The sequence below is a fragment of the Triticum urartu genome, chromosome 6 (genome assembly GCF_003073215.2).
Source record: "Triticum urartu cultivar G1812 chromosome 6, Tu2.1, whole genome shotgun sequence".
Lineage (NCBI taxonomy): Eukaryota > Viridiplantae > Streptophyta > Magnoliopsida > Poales > Poaceae > Triticum > Triticum urartu.
In genome coordinates this window covers 544,213,039-544,232,831 of record NC_053027.1, presented here as the reverse complement: position 1 = coordinate 544,232,831, position 19,793 = coordinate 544,213,039, and the positions used below count along the sequence as shown (strand labels likewise).

The 19,793-nt window shown below is 43.2% G+C and overlaps 2 protein-coding genes across 2 annotated transcripts; one reads left to right on the top strand and one right to left on the bottom strand.

Annotated features, from left to right (window-relative positions):
• Window positions 1-3,345: 3,345 nt before the first annotated feature.
• LOC125515116 lies at window positions 3,346-5,672 on the top strand. Its single transcript, XM_048680543.1, has 3 exons — window positions 3,346-3,924; window positions 4,007-4,873; window positions 4,968-5,672. The coding sequence occupies exons 1-3, from the start codon at window positions 3,892-3,894 to the stop codon at window positions 5,439-5,441; spliced, it is 1,374 nt and encodes a 457-aa protein (XP_048536500.1). The 5' UTR covers window positions 3,346-3,891; the 3' UTR covers window positions 5,442-5,672.
• Window positions 5,673-6,516: 844 nt separating this feature from the next.
• LOC125516963 (elongation factor 1-alpha) lies at window positions 6,517-14,202 on the bottom strand (the record flags this gene model as incomplete). Its single annotated transcript, XM_048682217.1, is given in 3 exon segments — window positions 6,517-6,745; window positions 13,950-14,130; window positions 14,133-14,202. Coding segments are annotated over 3 exon segments (480 nt in total), but the record flags the coding sequence as incomplete, so codon positions are not given.
• Window positions 14,203-19,793: the final 5,591 nt, after the last annotated feature.

The window sequence follows — 19,793 nt, the reverse complement described above, 5'->3', positions numbered from 1 at the left end:
GAGGGCGCGTGCGCGCCAGGGGCTGCGGCCGCGTGCGGAAACGGCAGGCGCGACCTGGGCAGGAACGGGGCGAGCGACAATGGCGAGCGGCGAGCACGAGCGGAGGCGGCTGCGAGCGTGCGGGCCAGCGAGGCCGCAGCGAGGCCGCAGCAGCGGGCGCTGCGGTGAGCGCGCGGTGGCGGGGTTGGTGTGAGCAGCAGCAGTAGGCAAAGGGAGCGAGCAGGGCATGCGCGGGCTCGACGCGGCGGGGAGTGCGCGGGGGCATCGCGGATGCAGTGGTGAGCGCGGCCGAGCGCACGCGGGACGCTCGGGTGCGGGACGGCGAAGGGCGGCGGCGGCCATGAGCGGGCGCTAGAGCGTGACGGAGATGGGGGAAGGGCGAGGCGTGAGGCGCGGCTATGAGCGGAGCGACGAGCAGAGGGCCGCGACGGGCGTGGCACGTGTGTGCGCGCGGTAGAGGAGGCCAGGGCGTTGACAGAGGGAAAGGGGGAGAGGAGGGGGTCCTCACGACGGGTCGTAGGGGACAAGGCAGTGGTGATCGAGGTGGGGGACGGGGACGACGCACGCAAGGGAGGCAGTCCGATGAGGGAGGCGTGGTCGAGGCGGCGTTCCGGGCGACGGCAACCTGGTCCAGCGGCGTGTTGCCGAACGGCGGCATCGAGGTTGATCCTCCCGATCCAATCAGGGGAGGCAGATGAGAGGGAGGTGGATCATGGTGGGGGAAGAAGTGTGGGAAGTGGGAGTTCTTGCGGGAGGTGGGCTAGGGTTACGGGGGAATAAGGGGAAGCGGGGGTGGGTTGGCCGGCCTGCAAGCTGGGCCGAAGGCTGAGGCCGAGATGGGCAGGGGGTGTGGCTCCTTTTCTTTTGTTCTTCTTTCTAAATTTTTATCTTTTCTAATTTCTTTTCATATAGTTTTAGTTTTATAAAATACAACCTGCATCTAAATTTGTGTCACAAGTTAGGCTTCTGTCACATTTAAGTTTGGCACTTAAATAAGTTAGTTAGTATTTTTTTAAAGGTATTTAATTAGTTGCTTAGGCCACTGTTTTAATTATTCTAGGACATTTAAAACACTTTATAAAAATGGTGGTCCACCACCAATATAAACAACTGATTATTTGGCACATTTTGAACAATTTATTTTTTTGATATTTGAAAACTTTAAATTTTGACTTTATTTTAAATTTAAATTTTTAACCGATTTTGAACTATCGCGAGATTATCAACAGTAACCGAGGTGACGTGGCATCATTAGCAGAGTTTTACTGTAGGTTAATTATTCGAGCGTCATAGAGAGAAGGATACCAGAGAACGTTTGAAACATGTTCAATGGGGATCCTATCGATCCGGAACACAATGCAAACATGATACAAAGGTTCCTCGCTGTATCGAGAACCGACAAGTTCATATCCAACTCCTAGATGATTTTGTTGAGCACTTGTGGGCACTTCATAACACTTGATTGCTGTGCCTCTATAATGCTATGGATTATTACTTCACATTTGGACCCTTTTGTGCGTTTGAATTTGAATAATTAAATTAGCCTTTTTTAATTTGTAATGGTCGTGAATTGTGTGAACTTTAATTATCAAGTTTGGATTAGGCATGTGTGTAAATATGTAGTTGAAGTGAAGTATGTAAATCAAAAGTTAGAGAAACAGTCTCACTAAGTCTCAGAGTCTTAGTCGGTGCTATATCCGTGATATCTTCAATTGAGATTCGTGTAGAAAATTTCTTTTCAGTTTTTTATTTCTCTCTCTCTCGCTCTCTTGCATTTTAAGTCATTTGATTAAGATTTGGTTAAATCGCAATCGATTGAGACCTAGCCACACCCTTAGAAAAATTTGCAAAGAAATTTCTTTAGGGAGTGAAGATTTAGGTGCTTGTTTAGAAGCTGTTTTATCTGAAGAGTTAAGTTTTGTGGGCTAAAATTTAGGGTTTCAGCTATAGGAACTTATCTCAGATCCAACCAAACCAAGTGTGAAAAACGGATCGCTCCTGCGACACGCCTGGCGAGCGCGTCACGGGAGGTTATCCAATCGCGGCCGGAGTAGCATCCCCCTCCTCCATCCTCTACCCTCGCCACCGTCGGGCAAAGCCTGGTTGGTGTTGGCGGCGGCGGGGACCTCTCTCCTCTCCGCATCTAGGGGCGCGGCGCGGGCCGACGATCGGGGGCGCGGCGGCGCTGGGCAGAGCTTGGAGGTGACCGGTCTTCGGTTCTTCGTCCCGGTCATGGAGGGCTGGTCGAGGCGGCAGTTCTCGTCTGGGTTAGCGGCAGCCAGTGGCGGCACTGCCCAGATCCGACCCGTCGGGATCCAGGGGAGTCCTGCAGTGGTTGGCCTTCCTATTCTTTATGCTCCAAAATTTCGATCTACTTCATGCCAGCCTCCTCGATCTGGACACCAACAGGTTCCTGTCTTTCACTCAGATATCTCAGCTTTTGGAGCATGGCGCCACTGGATACCAAGATTAGAATTGATCCGGTCGGGCGTGCCCTCATCTTTGGCTAGAGAGGCTTCAGGAGGGCATGGCGCGAAGCTTCGCTACCTTGTTAGTGCCATGGGACATGTCTAAGTATAGATTTCCACGGTGTTGACAGTGGTGAAGAAAGTCATGGTGGCTGTGATTAGAGACTTGTAACGGCAGAGAGGAGTTTTGGTTGCATTGAAGAATGGCGGCATAGTTTTTTTTCCTGTGTGTCCGGTGTTGAAGACTTGCAGCGGCGACCTTGTTAGGAGGGGGTGGCAACACATGTGTACAACATTTTTGGGGGTGCTTCTCGACCACCGAGCCATGATCTCCAGGGTGAAAGCCCAAGGTCTGGCCTTCATTGGTTGTACCTGACAATGGTCTTGCAAAGGCATTGTTTTTGGGATCTCAGACTCTCTCCAGGGTGAAAACTCAAGATCATTGATCGGGCGACAACAACGCGTGTGCATTATTTCCTTCCTGGAGGCGTCGCTTTTGGAGAACCTCTTATGTAATCCGGGTGTCGTTTTTGGTGGTGGTTAGAGTGTTGTTGTTGTGAGTGTTTCATCACTGCGACGAGGTCTTTGTTTTTATATTTCTATCTTTTTTATTTTTGTTTTTGGGTGTGTTCATCCCTGATGTCTTTCGATGCCTTATTGATGCAGAGTGTAATTGGTATATTCACGATATTAATGTATTTTTCTATAAAAAGGAACTTATCTAAATAAATTTACTGCCCTAGAGAGGCGAACCATGTTGCCCAAAAACTTGGCCATGTTACGGTTTTTGATTGTAAAAAAAATTGTTTTTTTTTGAGAAAAAATCTCTCTGTAAAAAAATGCTAGCATACGAGGAAGCATAACCGAAAAAGAAAACTCGTGCGGATCTATCCACTCGGCCGCAGGCGCCGCCCCTTCGGCAACCCCTCCCGCTCCACCGCCGTCCACCACCACTCTACCCCGCCGCCATCCCCTGCGTCGCCCGCCGCCATCCCCTGCGTCGCCCGCCGCCCGCCGCCACCACTCTCCTCCGCGGCCATCCCTGTGACAACGCAGACCCCGCCCCTACCGTCCGCAGTCGGCCGCCACCACTCCCCTCCGCCGTCGGCCACCAACTGTGTTATTACGCCTGGCTGCGTTTAGGGGAAGCAATCTGGCGGGAGACGGGGGCGGGAGAAGAGTTGATTTCCTTGTGCAATCGGGGAAGAGAGGACTAATTTCGAATTCAGAGTCTGTTTGCTCAAAACTTTTAATCACGATCCTCCTCCCTTTCGAAGGAGATTAGTCTGCTTTGTGGCGTCGGCCTAAATAAACACAACAGGAGGAGAAGGAGGGCGATTTCAGGCCAGCTCGGGCGTCCGCCATTGTCACAGATCCAACAAAGTACATACGGCAAAGACATTTGTTGATCCGATCATCAGCCATGAAGAACAAAAGCAGTCGTCGCAGACGCAATGTAAGTGCTGCTTCTTTTGTGCCTGGTGTTTTGTACACAACCTAAGGTTCATCCTCAAAATGCTGATTATTTGTTGTTCCAGCTAAATGCAACGCAAAAAGCAACTCGCGACGAAGCCGCTGCAAGCAATGTAATCGAAAACAGGCTTAGCAATCTGCCCAATGACCTTCTGCTCAACATTCTGGAGAGGTTGGACACGCTCGATGCTATAAGGACTTGCATCCTCTCCAAGCAATTGCTGAAGCTCCCTACCATGCTCTTGCGCTTCTACCTAACTTTCAGCCTCAAGCAAGTGCTCAGAACCAACCGTGTTGTGGCTCATGTAACGGATATCATCTTGAGCACAAGGAGCCCGGAAGTTACCATCAGCGAACTCAAAATTAGATTTGTCTTGTTGCCTGATAACTCTCTCACCATTGGAAGATCTGTCGCCCGTGCCATGGCAACCCAGAAGGTTGGCACAGCTGAGTTTGAGATTGTAACGAAGAAGCATCATGGCCTCTGCTCTTCTGCTGACCTCCTCCAGTTTGCGAAACAGTTCAATGATTTATTTGGTGCTTGTCCGCGTGCATTTGCTGGCCTTACGAGCCTGTTGCTGGAAAATATGAGGTTTGGTGAACTGGACATTCCCAAGATCCTCAGCACTTCCAAGCGCTTGGAGTATTTGCGTTTAACCCGTTGTGACTCAGGGTTCCATTCTGTGGTGCAAGTAGAACATGATCAACTTGTTGAGATTGAGGTCGAGATATGTCTACCAAAACTCCAACGGTTGACCTATGATAATTGGTTCTCTTCTGAGTATCCGTTGTATTTTGGTTTTCTACCACAGCTTTCAAAGCTGAGCCTTATTAAAACTGGCATTCGTTCGGACAAGACTCTCGAGTTAAGTCAGCTCCTTGCTAATGTTCCTTCCCTAGGCGATCTGCATCTGGATTTTGGAAGTGAAAAGGTACCCATTAGTCATTTGTATCATACCTGTCCATTCTCACTTTATGATGGGTATATGTATCAACAGTAATTTTGTTAAACGTTTTTTATCCCAGATTTGGATTCTACCAGAATGCCCAAAACTAGTCACGCCTGTGCTCAACAAATTACAACATGTGAATCTGGACCATCTTCCTGAAGGATGTGATTTAGCTTGGACAATGTTTATTCTTAAAGTTGCACCCTCCCTAAAAGAGTTGTGCATCACAGTGTGGGATCATTGGTGCATAATGATAACAAACAAAGAGTTGCGGAAGAAATATTGTTTCTGCGAAAAGGCAGACGTGAAGTGGAAGCCATATGCCCCTGATTTCAAGAACAAGAATCTGGCTAAGCTCACCATCTATGGGTTCCAACCCGATGACAATTTTATGAGATGCATAGGATGTGTTGTGGAACATGCGGTTAATATAACAGAGATATCTTTGTACGGCAGAAAGGTGTGTGGGCGCTATGGTGACTTGGATCCTGAGATCCATGACAATGTTTGTCCATCAAGATATCCACCGACAACCGAGGAGCGGAAGTAGATAACTGAGGGGTTGGGTTTGGCTTCGGGTGCTGTGGTTCACTTACAGTCCTAATTGGAAAAATGAGATGCATAACATTACTATGGTACTCCCTCTGTAAACAAATGTAGGACGTTTAGATCACTACTTTAGTGACCTAAAACGTCTGCATTTCTTTACAGAGTTAGTAGTATGTTGCAGTTTTTAAGTCATATGTACTATCGTCTTCATAAATGGAAGGAGTTGATGAAAGTTATTGTGCTTGTACGCTTTCATTTCAATTGAAGCTTTTTAATTATTGGGAAGTATTATGGTGTTTGTGATGCATCCTGTGGAAATAATAATTGTGAACTATGGTGAAGTTTAGAAACAAGTTGACATCACTTCATCATTATGCACACCAGTGTTGAAATAATAATTAGACAATTTATTGCAATGGTACGTGCTTTGATGTTCCTTTTGAAGGAAAATTGTGCATGACCAGATATTTGCGTTTACACTCATCTATGTTTGAATTAACTTTCTGAACATCACACAGAAGCACCATATGCTGAAACAAACACTTGGGTATTTTTCTGACAAACCAGAGAGCAACACAGAGAATTACCCAAGGAAAGTTTTTACACTAAAATTATGCAAGACCAGCAGTTCATTCGCTCTTGCGAGCACTTTTTACAACGGACACTAAAAATTATCCAAAGAAAGCTTTTACACTACAACTTATGCTAGATAACTCGATGCCAGAGTGGGTTTGTGCCCTGGATGTTTTGATTTCGCTTGTGCTAGATAAATCGATGGCAGACATCTTAATAGCAGCTTGCTTTCTCTTGGTATAAGATAGCAAAGTAGTAGTATTACTATTTAACCTGGACAATGAGTCATTCTGACCCTTCACATCAAGTACACATGAATATTTTCTGGCAAAAAAGAAGAAGAGAACCTAATATCCATTTCTTACAAAGGACACTATGTAAGACAGACTGCAATTTGTTAGTTCTGAAGCACTTCTTACAGTGGACACTAAAAATTCTCCAAAAAAGGACTTTACACTACAAGTTCTGCTAGATAACTTGATGGCAAATACTGAAGCACTCATTTATTCTTGATGGCGCGGAGCCTTGGTAACTTTGGCACCGGTAGGATCCTTCTTCTCCACGCCCTTGATGACACCAACAGCAACAGTTTGTCTCATGTCATGCACAGTGATACGGCCAAAGGGAGGGTAGGTGGCGAAGGTCTCCACAACCATGGGCTTGGTGGGAATCATGTTCACAATGGCAGAATCACCTTTCTTGATGAACTTCGGGTACACCTCTAGCTCCTTACTAATGTCTACTACACAACCTTCTTCTTGTAGACGTTGTTGGGCCTCCAAGTGCAGAAATTTGTAGGACAATAGCAAATTTCCCTCAAGTGGATGACCTAAGGTTTATCAATCCGTAGGATGAAGATTGTCTCTCTCAAGCAACCCTGCAACCAAATAACAAAGAGTCTCTTGTGTCCCCAACACACCCAATACAATGATAAATTGTATAGGTCCACTAGTTCGGCGAAGAGATGGTGATACAAGTGGTATATGGATAGTAGATAAAGGTTTTTGTAATCTGAAAATATAAAAACAGCAAAGTAACTAATGATAAAAGTGAGCACAAACGGTATTGCAATGCGTTGAAACAAGGCCTAGGGTTCATACTTTCACTAGTGCAAGTTCCCTCAACAATAATAACATAATTGGATCATATAACTATCCCTCAACATGCAACAAAGAGTCACTCCAAAGTCACTAATAGCGGAGAACGAACGAAGAGATTATGGTAGGGTACGAAACCACCTCAAAGTTATTCTTTCCAATCAATCTGTTGGGCTATTCCTATAAGTGTCACAAACAACCCTAGAGTTCGTACTAGAATAACACCTTAAGACACAAATCAACCAAAACCCTAATGTCACCTAGATACTCCAATGTCACCTCAAGTATCCGTGGGTATGATTATACGATATGCATCACACAATCTCAGATTCATCTATTCAACCAACACATAGAACCTCAAAGAGTGCCCCAAAGTTTCTACCGGAGAATCACGACGAAAACGTGTGCCAACCCCTATGCATAGGCTCATGGGAGAAACCCGCAAGTTGATCACCAAAACATACATCAAGTGAATCACGTGATATCCCATTGTCACCACAGATACGCACGGCAAGACATACATCAAGTGTTCTCAAATCTTTAAAGACTCAACCCGATAAGATAACTTCAAAGGGGAAAACTCAATCCATTACAAGAGAGTAGAGGGGGGCAGAAACATCATAAGATCCAACTATAATAGCAAAGCTCGTGATACATCAAGATCGTATCACCTCAAGAACATGAGAGAGAGAGAGAGAGATCAAACACATAGCTACTGGTACATACCCTCAGCCCCGAGGGAGAACTACTCCCTCCTCGTCATGGAGAGCGCCAGGATGATGAAGATGGCCACCGGAGAGGGATTTCCCCCTCCGGCAGGGTGCCGGAACGGGTCTAGATTGGTTTTTGGTGGCTACGGAGTATTCTGGCGGCGGAACTCCCGATCTATTGTGCTCCCCGATGGTTTTAGGGTATATTGGTATATATAGGAGGAAGAAATACATCAGGGGGCCACAAGGGGCCCACTAGGGTGGAGGGCGCGCCCAGGGGGGTAGGCGCACCCCCTGCCTCGTGCCTTCCTCGTTGCTTCCCTTACGTACACCCCAAGTCTTCTGGATTGCTTCCGTTCCAAAAATAAGTTCCGTGAAGTTTCAGGTCAATTGGACTCTGTTTGATTTTCCTTTTCTGCGATACTCTAAAACAAGGAAAAAAACAAAACTGGCACTGGGCTCTAGGTTAATAAGTTAGTCCCAAAAATAATATAAAAGTGTATAATAAAGCCCATAAACATCCAAAACAGATAATATAATAGCATGGAATAATCAAAAATTATAGATACATTGGAGACGTATCAGCATCCCCAAGATTAATTCCTGCTCGTCCTCGAGTAGGTAAATGATAAAAATAGAATTTTTGATGTGGAATGCTACCTAACATATTTATCCATGTAATTCTCTTTATTGTGGCAAGAATATTCAGATGCATAAGATTCAAGACAAAAGTTTAATATTGACATAAGATAATAATACTTCAAGCATACTAACTAAGCAATTATGTCTTCTCAAAATAACATGGCCAAAGAAAGTTATCCCTACAAAATCATATAGTCTGGCTATGCTCTATCTTCACCACACAAAATATTTAAATCATGCACAACCCCGATGACAAGCCAAGCAATTGTTTCATACTTTTGATGTTCTCAAACTTTTTCAATCTTCACGCAATACATGAGCGTGAGCCATGGACATAGCACTATAGGTGGAATAGAATGGTGGTTGTGGAGAAGACAAAAAGGAGAAGATAGTCTCACATCAACTAGGCGTATCAATGGGCTATGGAGATGCCCATCAATAGATATCAATGTGAGTGAGTAGGGATTGCCATGCAACGGATGCACTAGAGCTATAAGTGTATGAAAGCTCAAAAAGAAACTAAGTGGGTGTGCATCCAACTTGCTTGCTCACGAAGACCTAGGGCATTTTGAGGAAGCCCATCATTGGAATATACAATCCAAGTTCTATAATGAAAGATTCCCACTAGTATATGAAAGTGACAACATATGAGACTCTCTATCATGAAGATCATGGTGCTACTTTGAAGCACAAGTGTGGTAAAAGGATAGTAGCATTGCCCATTCTCTCTTTTTCTCTCATTTTTTTATTTTTCTTATTTTTTTATTTGGGCCTTCTCTTTTTTTATGGCCCCTTTTTTTGGGCTTCTTTGGCCTCTTTTCTTTTTCGTTCGGAGTCTCATCCCGACTTGTGGGGGAATCATAGTCTCCATCATCCTTTCCTCACTGGGACAATGCTCTAATAATGATGATCATCACACTTTTATTTTCTTACAACTCAAGAATTACAACTCGATACTTAGGACAAGATATGACTCTATATGAATGCCTCCGGCGGTGTACCGGGATGTGCAATGACTCAAGAGTGACATGTATGGAAGAATTATGAACGGTGGCTTTTCCACAAATACGATTTCAACTACATGATCATGCATAGCAATATGACAATGATGATGTGTGTCATGATGAACAGAACGGTGGAAAGTTGCATGGCAATATATCTCGGAATGGCTATGGAAATGCCATGATAGGTAGGTATGGTGGCGGTTTTGAGGAAGGTATATGGTGGGTTTATGATACCGGCGAAAGGTGCGCGGTATTAGAGAGGCTAGCAATGGTGGAAGGGTGAGAGTGCGTATAATCCATGGACTCAACATTAGTCATAAAGAACTCACATACTTATTACAAAAATCTATTAGTTATCAAAACAAAGTACTACGCGCATGCTCCTAGGGGGATAGATTGGTAGGAAAATACCATCGCTCGTCCCCGACCGCCACTCATAAGGAAGGCAATCAATAAATAAATCATGCTCCGACTTCATCACATAACGGTTCACCATACGTGCATGCTACGGGAATCACAAACTTTAGAACAAGTATTTATCAAATTCACAACTACTCAACTAGCATGACTCTAATATCACCATCTCCATATCTCAAAACAATTATCAAGTATCAAACTTCTCATAGTATTCAATGCACTTTATATGAAAGTTTTTATTATACCCATCTTGGATGCCCATCATATTAGGACTAGTTTCATAACCAAAACAAACTACCATGCTGTTCTAAGGACTCTCAAAATAATATAAGTGAAGCACGAGAGTTCATATATTTCTTCAAAATAAAACCACCACCGTGCTCTAAAAAGATATAAGTGAAGCACTAGAGCAAATGACAAACTACTCCGAAAGATATAAGTGACGATCGATGAGTAGTCGAATAATTATGCAAATATGTGAAGACTCTCCCATTTAATAATTTCAGATCTTGATATTTTATTCAAACAGCAAGAAAAACAAAGTAAAATAAAATGGCGCTCCAAGCAAAACACATATCATGTGGCGAATAAAAATATAGCTCCAAGTAAAGTTACCGATGAACGAACACGAAAGAGGGGATGCCTTCCGGGGCATCCCCAAGCTTAGGCTCTTGGTTGTCCTTGAATATTAACTTGGGGTGCCTTGGGCATCCCCAAGCTTAGGCTCTTTCCACTCCTTATTCCATAGTCCATCGAATCTTTACCCAAAACTTGAAAACTTCACAACACAAAACTTAACAGAAAACTCGTAAGCTCCGTTAGCGAAAGAAAAGAAAACACCACTTCAAGGTAATGTAATGAACTCATTATTTATTTATATTGGTGTTAAACCTACTGTATTCCAACTTCTCTATGGTTTATGAACTCTTTTACTAGCCATAGATTCATCAAAATAAGTAAAGAACACATAGAAAACAGAATCTGTCAAAAACAGAACAGTCTGTAGTAATCTGGATCAAACGTATACTTATGGAACCCCAAAAATTCTAAACTAAATTGCTGGACCTGTGGAATTGATCTAGTAATCATCTGAAAAAAGAATTGACTAAATATCACTGTCCAATAAAAAATGGGAGCAAATCTTGTGAGCGATAAAGTTTCTGTTTTTTACAGCATGATCGCAAAGACTTTCCCCAAGTCTTCCCAACGGTTCTACTTGGCACAAACACTAATTAAAAAATAAAAACTCAATCATAACAGAGGCTAGATAAATTATTTATTACTAAGCAGGAGCAAAAATCAAGGAATAAAAATAAAATTAGGTTGCCTCCCAACAAGCGCTATCGTTTAACGCCCCTAGCTAGGCATGATGATTTCAATGATGCTCACATAAAGGATAAGAATTGAAACATAAAGAGAGAATCATGAAGAATATGACTAGAACATTTAATCCTAAACCACTTCCTATGCATAGGGATTTTGTGAGCAAACAACTTGTGGGAACAAGAATCAACTTGCATAGGAAGGTAAAACAAGCATAACTTCAAAACTTTAAGCACATAGAGAGGAAACTTGATATTATTGCAATTCCTACAAGCATATATTCCTCCCTCATAATAATTTTCAGTAGCATCATGAATGAATTCAACAATATAACCATCACATAGAGCATTCTTTTCATGATCTACAAGCATAGAAATTTTATTACTCTCCACACAAGCAAAATTCTTCTCATGAATAATAGTGGGAGCAAACTCAACAAAATAATTATCATGTGAGGCATAATCCAATTGAAAACTAAAATCATGATGACAAGTTTCATGGATATCATTATTCTTTATAGCATACAAGTCATCACAATAATCATCATATATAGCAACTTTGTTCTCATAATCAATTGGAACCTCTTCCGAAATAGTGGATTCATCACAAAATAAAGTCATGACCTCTCCAAATCCACTTTCATCAATATAATCATCATAAATAGGAGGCATGCTTTCATCATAATAAATTTTATCATCAAAACTTGGGGGACAAAAAATATCATCTTCATCAAACATAGCTTCCCCAAGCTTGTGGCTTTGCATATCATTAGCATCATGGATAGTCAAGGAATTCATACTAACAACATTGCAATCATGCTCATCATTCAAATATTTAGTGCCAAACATTTTAATGCATTCTTATTCAAACACTTTGGCACAATTTTCCTTTCCATCATACTCACGAAAGATATTAAAAAGATGAAGCGTATGAGGCAAACTTAATTCCATTTTTTTGTAGTTTTCTTTCATAAACTAAACTAGTGCTAAAACAAGAAACAAAAAGATTCGATTGCAAGATCTAAAGATATACCTTCAAGCACTCACCTCCCCGGCAACGGCGCCAGAAAAGAGCTTGATGTCTACTACACAACCTTCTTCTTGTAGACGTTGTTGGGCCTCCAAGTGCAGAGGTTTGTAGGACAGTAGCAAATTTCCCTCAAGTGGACCTAAGGATTATCAATCCGTAGGAGGCATAGGATGAAGATGGTCTGTCTCAAGAAACCCTGCAACCAAATAACAAAGAGTCTCTTGTGTCCCCAACACACCCAATATAATGATAAATTGTATAGGTGCACTAGTTCGGCGAAGAGATGGTGATACAAGTGGTATATGGGTGGTAGATAAAGGTTTTTGTAATCTGAAAATATAAAAACAGCAAGGTAACTAATGATAAAAGTGAGCACAAACGGTATTGCAATGCGTTGAAACAAGGCCTAGGGTTCATACTTTCACTAGTGCAAGTTCCCTCAGCAATAATAACATAATTGGATCATATAACTATCCCTCAATATGCAACAAAGAGTCACTCCAAAGTCACTAATAGCGGAGAACGAACGAAGATACTATGGTAGGGTATGAAACCACCTCAAAGTTATTCTTTCCAATCAATCCGTTGGGCTATTCCTATAAGTGTCACAAACAGCCCTAGAGTTCGTACTAGAATAACACCTTAAGACACAAATCAACCAAAACCCTAATGTCACCTAGATACTCCAATGTCACCTCAAGTATCCGTGGGTATGATTATATGATATGCATCACACAATCTCAGATTCATCTATTCAACCAACACATAGAACCTCAAAGAGTGTCCCAAAGTTTCTACCGGAGAATCACGACGAAAACGTGTGCCAACCCCTATGCATAGGTTCATGGGCGGAACCCACAAGTTGATCACCAAAACATACATCAAGTGAACCACGTGATATCCCATTGTCACAACAGATACGCACAGCAAGACATACATCAAGTGTTCTCAAATCTTTAAAGACTCAACCCGATAAGATAACTTCAAAGGGGAAAACTCAATCCATTACAAGAGAGTAGAGGGGGGCAGAAACATCATAAGATCCAACTATAATAGCAAAGCTCATGATACATCAAGATCGTATCACCTCAAGAACACGAGAGAGACAGAGAGAGAGAGATCAAACACATAGCTACTGGTACATACCCTCAGCCCCGAGGGAGAACTACTCCCTCCTCATCATGGAGAGCGCTGGGATGATGAAGATGGCCACCGGAGAGGGATTTCCCCCTTCGGCAGGGTGCCGGAACGGGTCTAGATTGGTTTTCGGTGGCTACGGAGGATTCTGGCGGCGAAACTCCCGATCTATTGTGCTCCCCGATGGTTTTAGGGCATATTGGTATATATAGGAGGAAGAAATACGTCAGGGGGGCACGAGGGGCCCACGAGGGTGGAGGGCGCGCCCAGGGGGGTGGGCGTGCCCCCTGCCTCGTGCCTTCCTCGTTGCTTCCCTTACGTACACCCCAAGTCTTCTGGATTGCTTCCGTTCCAAAAATAAGTTCCGTGAAGTTTCAAGTCAGTTGGACTCCATTTGATTTTCCTTTTCTGCATACTCTAAAACAAGGAAAAAACAGAAACTGGCACTGGGCTCTAGGTTAATAAGTTAGTCCCAAAAATAATATAAAAGTGTATAATAAAGCCCATAAACATCCAAAACAGATAATATAATAGCATGGAACAATCAAAAATTATAGATACGTTGGAGATGTATCACTTACCAGATCATCTGTCAATCCTGGTCACCAGCTCAGCACACTTGGCAGCAATGTGGGAGGTGTGGCAGTCCAGCACTAGGGCCTAACCGTTGCTAATCTGAACAAGGTGGTTCATTATGATAACCTGGGAGATGAAGTTTGATGCCTCCTTGGCAGGATCATCCTTGGAGTTGGATGCACAAACCCACGCTTCAGATCCTTCATAGCAACATTCTTGACATTGAAGCCAACATTGTCACCGGGAAGCTGTTGGGTTTCGTAGTAATTTCAAAAAAAATTCCTATGCACACGCAAGATCATGGTGATGCATAGCAACGAGAGGGGAGAGTGTGATCTACATACCCTTGTAGATCAACAGCGGAAGCGTTGACGCAACGTAGAGGAAGTAGTCGTACGTCTTCCCGATCCGACCGATCCAAGCACTGTTACTCCGGCACCTCCGAGTTCTTAGCACACGTACAGCTCGATGACGCTCCCCGGGCTCCGATCCAGCAATGCTTCGGGGATGAGTTCCGTCAGCACAACGGCGTGGTGACAATGATGATGTTCTACCGACGCAGGGCTTCGCCTAAGCACTACAACGATATGATCGAGGTGGAATATGGTGGCAGGGGGCACCGCACACGGCTAAGGAATGATCACGTGGATCAACTTGTGTGTCTAGAGGTGCCCCCCTGCCCCCGTATATAAAGGATCCAAGGGGGGGTGCGGCCGGCCAAGGGGAGGCGCGCAGGAGGAGTCCTACTCCTACCGGGAGTAGGACTCCTCTCCCGTTCCTTGTCCAACTAGGAGAGGTGGAGGGAGAATAGGAAAGGGGGGGGCGCCGCCCCTCCCTCCTTGTCCAATTCGGACTAGGGGGAGAGGGGGCGCGCGGCCTGCCCTGGCAGCCCCTTCCTCTTCTCCACATTAGGCCCATAAGGCCCATTAACCCCCCGGGGGTTCCGGTAACCCCCCGGTGCTCCGGTTTATCCGAAACTTCTCCGGAACCCTTCCGGTGTCCGAATATAGTCGTCCAATATATCAATATTTATGTCTCGACCATTTCGAGACTCCTCGTCATGTCCGTGATCACATCCGGGACTCCGAACTAACTTCGGTACATCAAAATGCATAAACTCATAATAACTGTCATCGTAACGTTAAGCGTGCGGACCCTGCGGTTCGAGAACAATGTAGACATGACTGAGACATATCTCCGGTCAATAACCAATAGCGGGACCTGGATTCCCATATTGGCTCCTACATATTCCACGAAGATCTTTATCGGTCAGACCACACAACAACATACGTTGTTCCCTTTGTCATCGGTATGTTACTTGCCCGAGATTCGATCGTCGGTATCCAATACCTAGTTCAATCTCGTTACCGGTAAGTCTCTTTACTCGTTCCGTAATACATCATCTCGCAACTAACTCATTAGTTACAATGCTTGCAAGGCTTATGTGATGTGCATTACCGAGACGGCCCAGAGATACCTCTCCGACAATCGGAGTGACAAATCCTAATCTCGAAATACGCCAACCCAACATCTACCTTTGGAGACACCTGTAGAGCTCCTTTATAATCACCCATTTACGTTGTGACGTTTGGTAGCACACAAAGTGTTCCTCCGGCAAACGGGAGTTGCATAATCTCATAGTCATAGGAACATGTATAAGTCATGAAGAAAGCAATAGCAACATACTAAACGATCGGGTGCTAAGCTAATGGAATGGGTCATGTCAATCAGATCATTCAACTAATGATGTGATCCCGTTAATCAAATAACAACTCTTTGTCCATGGTTAGGAAACATAACCATCTTTGATTAATGAGCTAGTCAAGTAGAGGCGTACTAGTGACACTAAGTTTTTCTATGTATTCACACATGTATTAATGAGCTAGTCAAGTAGAGGCGTACTAGCAACATACTAAACGATCGGGTGCCAAGGGGGGAGTCCTACTCCCACCGGGAGTAGAACTCCTCCTTTTCCTATTTGGAGAGAGAGAGGGAAGGAAGAGGAAGGGGGAGGAAGGAAAGGGGGCCGGCCCCCCTCCCAATTCAAATTGGCCTTGGGGGGCACGCCCCCTCCCTTGCTCCTTTACCCTCTTTTCCACTAAAGCCCATTAAGGCCCATATACCTCCCGGGGGGTTCCGATAACCTCCCGGTGCTCCGGTATTATCCCGATCTCACCCGGAACCATTCCGGTATCCAAATATAGTCATCCAATATATCGATCTTTACATCTCAGACATTTCGAGACTCCTCGTCATGTCCGTGATCACATCCGGGACTCCGAACTACCTTCGGTACATCAAAAACCATAAACTCATAATATAACTGTCATCAAACTTTAAGCGTGCGAACCCTACGGGTTCGAGAACTATGTAGACATGACCGAGACACGTCTCTGGTCAATAACTAATAGCGGAACCTAATGCTCATATTGGCTCCTGCATATTCTACGAAGATCTTTATCGGCCAAATCGGATAACAACATACGTTGTTCCTTTTGTCATCGGTATGTTACTTGCCCAAGATTCAATCATCGGTATCTCAATACCTAGTTCAATCTCTTTACCGGCAAGTCTCTTTACTCGTTCCGTAACACATCATCCCGCAACTAACTCATTAGTTGCAATGCTTGCAAGGCTTAAGTGATGTGTATTACCGAGTGGGCCCAGAGATACCTCTCCGACAATCGGAGTGACAAATCCTAATCTCAAAATATGCCAACCCAACAAGTACCTTCGGAGACACCTGTAGAGCACCTTTATAATCACCCAGTTACGTTGTGACATTTGGTAGCACACAAAGAGTTCCTTCGGTAAACGGGAGTTGCATAATCTCATAGTCATAGGAACATGTATAAGTCATGAAGAAAGAAATAGCAATAAACTAAACGATCAAGTGCTAAGCTAACGGAATGGGTCAAGTCAATCACATCATTCTCCTAATGATGTGATCCCGTTAATCAAATGACAACTCTTTGTCTATGGCTAGGAAACATAACCATCTTTGATTAACGAGCTAGTCAAGTAGAGGCAGACTAGTGACACTCTATTTGTCTATGTATTCACACATGTATCATGTTTCCGGTTAATACAATTCTAGCATGAATAATAAACATTTATCATGATATAAGGAAATAAATAATAACTTTTATTATTGCCTCTAGGGCATATTTCCTTCAGTCTCCCACTTGCACTAGAGTCAATAATCTAGTTCACATCGCCATGTGATTTAACACCAATAGTTCACATCGCCATGTGATTAACACCCATAGTTCACATCGTCATGTGACCAACACCCAAAGGGTCTACTAGGCTCAATAATGTAGTTCACATCACTATGTGATTAACACCCAAAGAGTACTAAGGTGTGATCATGTTTTTCTTGTGAGAGAAGTTTAGTCTACAGGTCTGCCACATTCAGATCCGTATGTATTTTGCAAATTTCTATGTCAATAATGCTCTGCAAGGAGCTACTCTAGCTAATTGCTCCCACTTTCAAAATGTATCCAGAATGAGACTTAGAGTCATCTGGATCAGTGTCAAAATTTGCATCGACGTAACCCTTTACGACGAACCTTTTTGTCACCTCCATAATCGAGAAACATATCCTTATTCCACTAAGGATAATTTTGACCGCTGTCCAGTGATATACTCCTAGACCACTATTGTACTCCCTTGCTAAACTCAGTGTAGGGTATACAATAGATCTGGTACACAGCATGGCATACTTTATAGAAACTATGGCTGAGGCATAGGGAATGACTTTCATTCTCTTTCTATCCTCTGCCGTGGTCGGGCTTTGAGTCTTACTCAATTTCACACCTTGTAACATAGGTAAGAACTCTTTCTTTGACTGTTCCATTTTGAACTTCTTCAAAATCTTGTCAAGGTATGTACTCATTGAAAAAAATTATCAAGTGTCTTGATCTATCTCTATAGATATTGATGCTCAATATGTAAGTAGCTTCACCGAGGTCTTTATTTGAAAAACTCCTTTCAAATACTCCTTTATGCTTTCCATAAAATTCTACATTATTTCTGATCAACAATATGTCATTCACATATATTTATCAGAAATGTTGTAGTGCTCCCACTCACTTTCTTGTAAATACAGGCTTCACCACAAGTCTGTATAAAACTATATGCTTTGATCAAATTATCAAAGCATATATTCCAACTCTGAGATGCTTGCACCAGTCCATAGATGGATTGCTGGAGCTTGCACATTTTCTTAGCACCTTTAGGATCGACAAAATCTTCTGGTTGCATCATATACAACTCTTCTTTAAGAAATCCATTAAGGAATGTAGTTTTGACATCCATTTGCCAGATTTCATAAAATGTGGCAATTTTCTAACATGATTCAGACAGACTTAAGCATCGCTACGAGTGAGAAAATCGCATTGTAGTCAACACCTTGAACTTTTTCAAAACCTTTTTCGACAAGTCTAGCTTTGTAGATAGTAACACTACTATCAGCATCCGTCTTCCTCTTGAAGATCCATTTATTTTCTATGGCTTGCCGATCATCGGGCAAGTCAACCAAAGTCCACACTTTGTTCTCATACATGGATCCCATCTCAGATTTCATGGCCTCAAGCCATTTCGCAGAATCTGGGCTCATCGTCGCTTCCTCATAGTTCGGAGGTTCATCATGGTCAAATAACATGACCTCCAGAACAGGATTACCGTACCACTCTGGTGCGGATCTCACTCTGGTTGACCTACGAGGTTCGGTAGTAACTTGATCTGAAGTTACATGATCATCATCATTAGCTTCCTCACTAATTGGTGTAGGAGTCACAGAAACAGATTTCTGTGATGAACTACTTTCCAATAAGGGAGCAGGTACAGTTACCTCATCAAGTTCTACTTTCCTCCCACTCACTTCTTTCGAGAGAAACTCCTTCTCTAGAAAGGATCCATTCTCAGCAACAAATATCTTGCCTTCGGATCTGTGATAGAAGGTGTACCCAACAGTTACTTTTGGGTATCCTATGAAGACGCATTTCTCCGACTTGGGTTCAAGCTTAAAAAGATGAAACTTTTTCACATAAGCACTGCAACCCCAAACTTTAAGAAACGACAGCTTAGGTTTCTTGCTAAACCACAGTTCATACGGTGTCGTCTCAACGGATTTAGATGGTGCCCTTTTTAATGTGAATGTAGCTGTCTCTAATGCATAACCCCAAAACGATAGCGGTAAATCAGTAAGAGACATCATAGATTGTACCATATCTAATAAAGCACGGTTATGATGTTCGGGCACACCATTATGCTGTGGTGTTACAGGTGGCGTGAGTTGTGAAACTATTTCGCATTGTTTCAAACGAAGACCAAACTCGTAACTCAAATATTCTCCTCCACGATCAGATCGTAGAAACTTTATTTTCTTGTTATGATGATTTTCCACTTCACTCTGAAATTATATGAACTTTTCAAATGTTTCAGACTTATGTTTCATTAAGTAGATATACCCATATCTGCTCAAATCATCTGTGAAGGTCAGAAAAATAACGATACCTTCCGCGAGCCTCAACACTCATCGGACTGCATACATCAGTATGTATTATTTCCAACAAGTCTGTTGCTCGCTCCATTGTTCCGGAGAACCGAGTCTAGTCATCTTTCCCATGAGGCATGGTTCGCAAGCATCAAAATGATTCATAATCAAGTGATTCCAAAAGCCCATCAGCATGGAGTTTCTTCATGCGCTTTACACCAATATGACCTAAACGACAGTGCCACAAATAAGTTGCACTATCATTATTAACTTTGCATCTTTTGGCTTCAATATTATGAATATGTGTATCACTACGATCGAGATCCAATGAACCATTTTCATTGG

What these genes read in the sequence shown, in the direction of transcription:
- LOC125515116 (XM_048680543.1), top strand. Translation starts at nt 3,892, where the DNA reads ATGAAGAACAAAAGCAGTCGTCGCAGACGCAAT. An exon ending in GCAGTCGTCGCAGACGCAAT is followed by an intron (nt 3,925 to 4,006) that starts GTAAGTGCTGCT and finishes TTGTTGTTCCAG; the next exon opens with CTAAATGCAACGCAAAAAGC. An exon ending in TGGATTTTGGAAGTGAAAAG is followed by an intron (nt 4,874 to 4,967) that starts GTACCCATTAGT and finishes TTTTTATCCCAG; the next exon opens with ATTTGGATTCTACCAGAATG.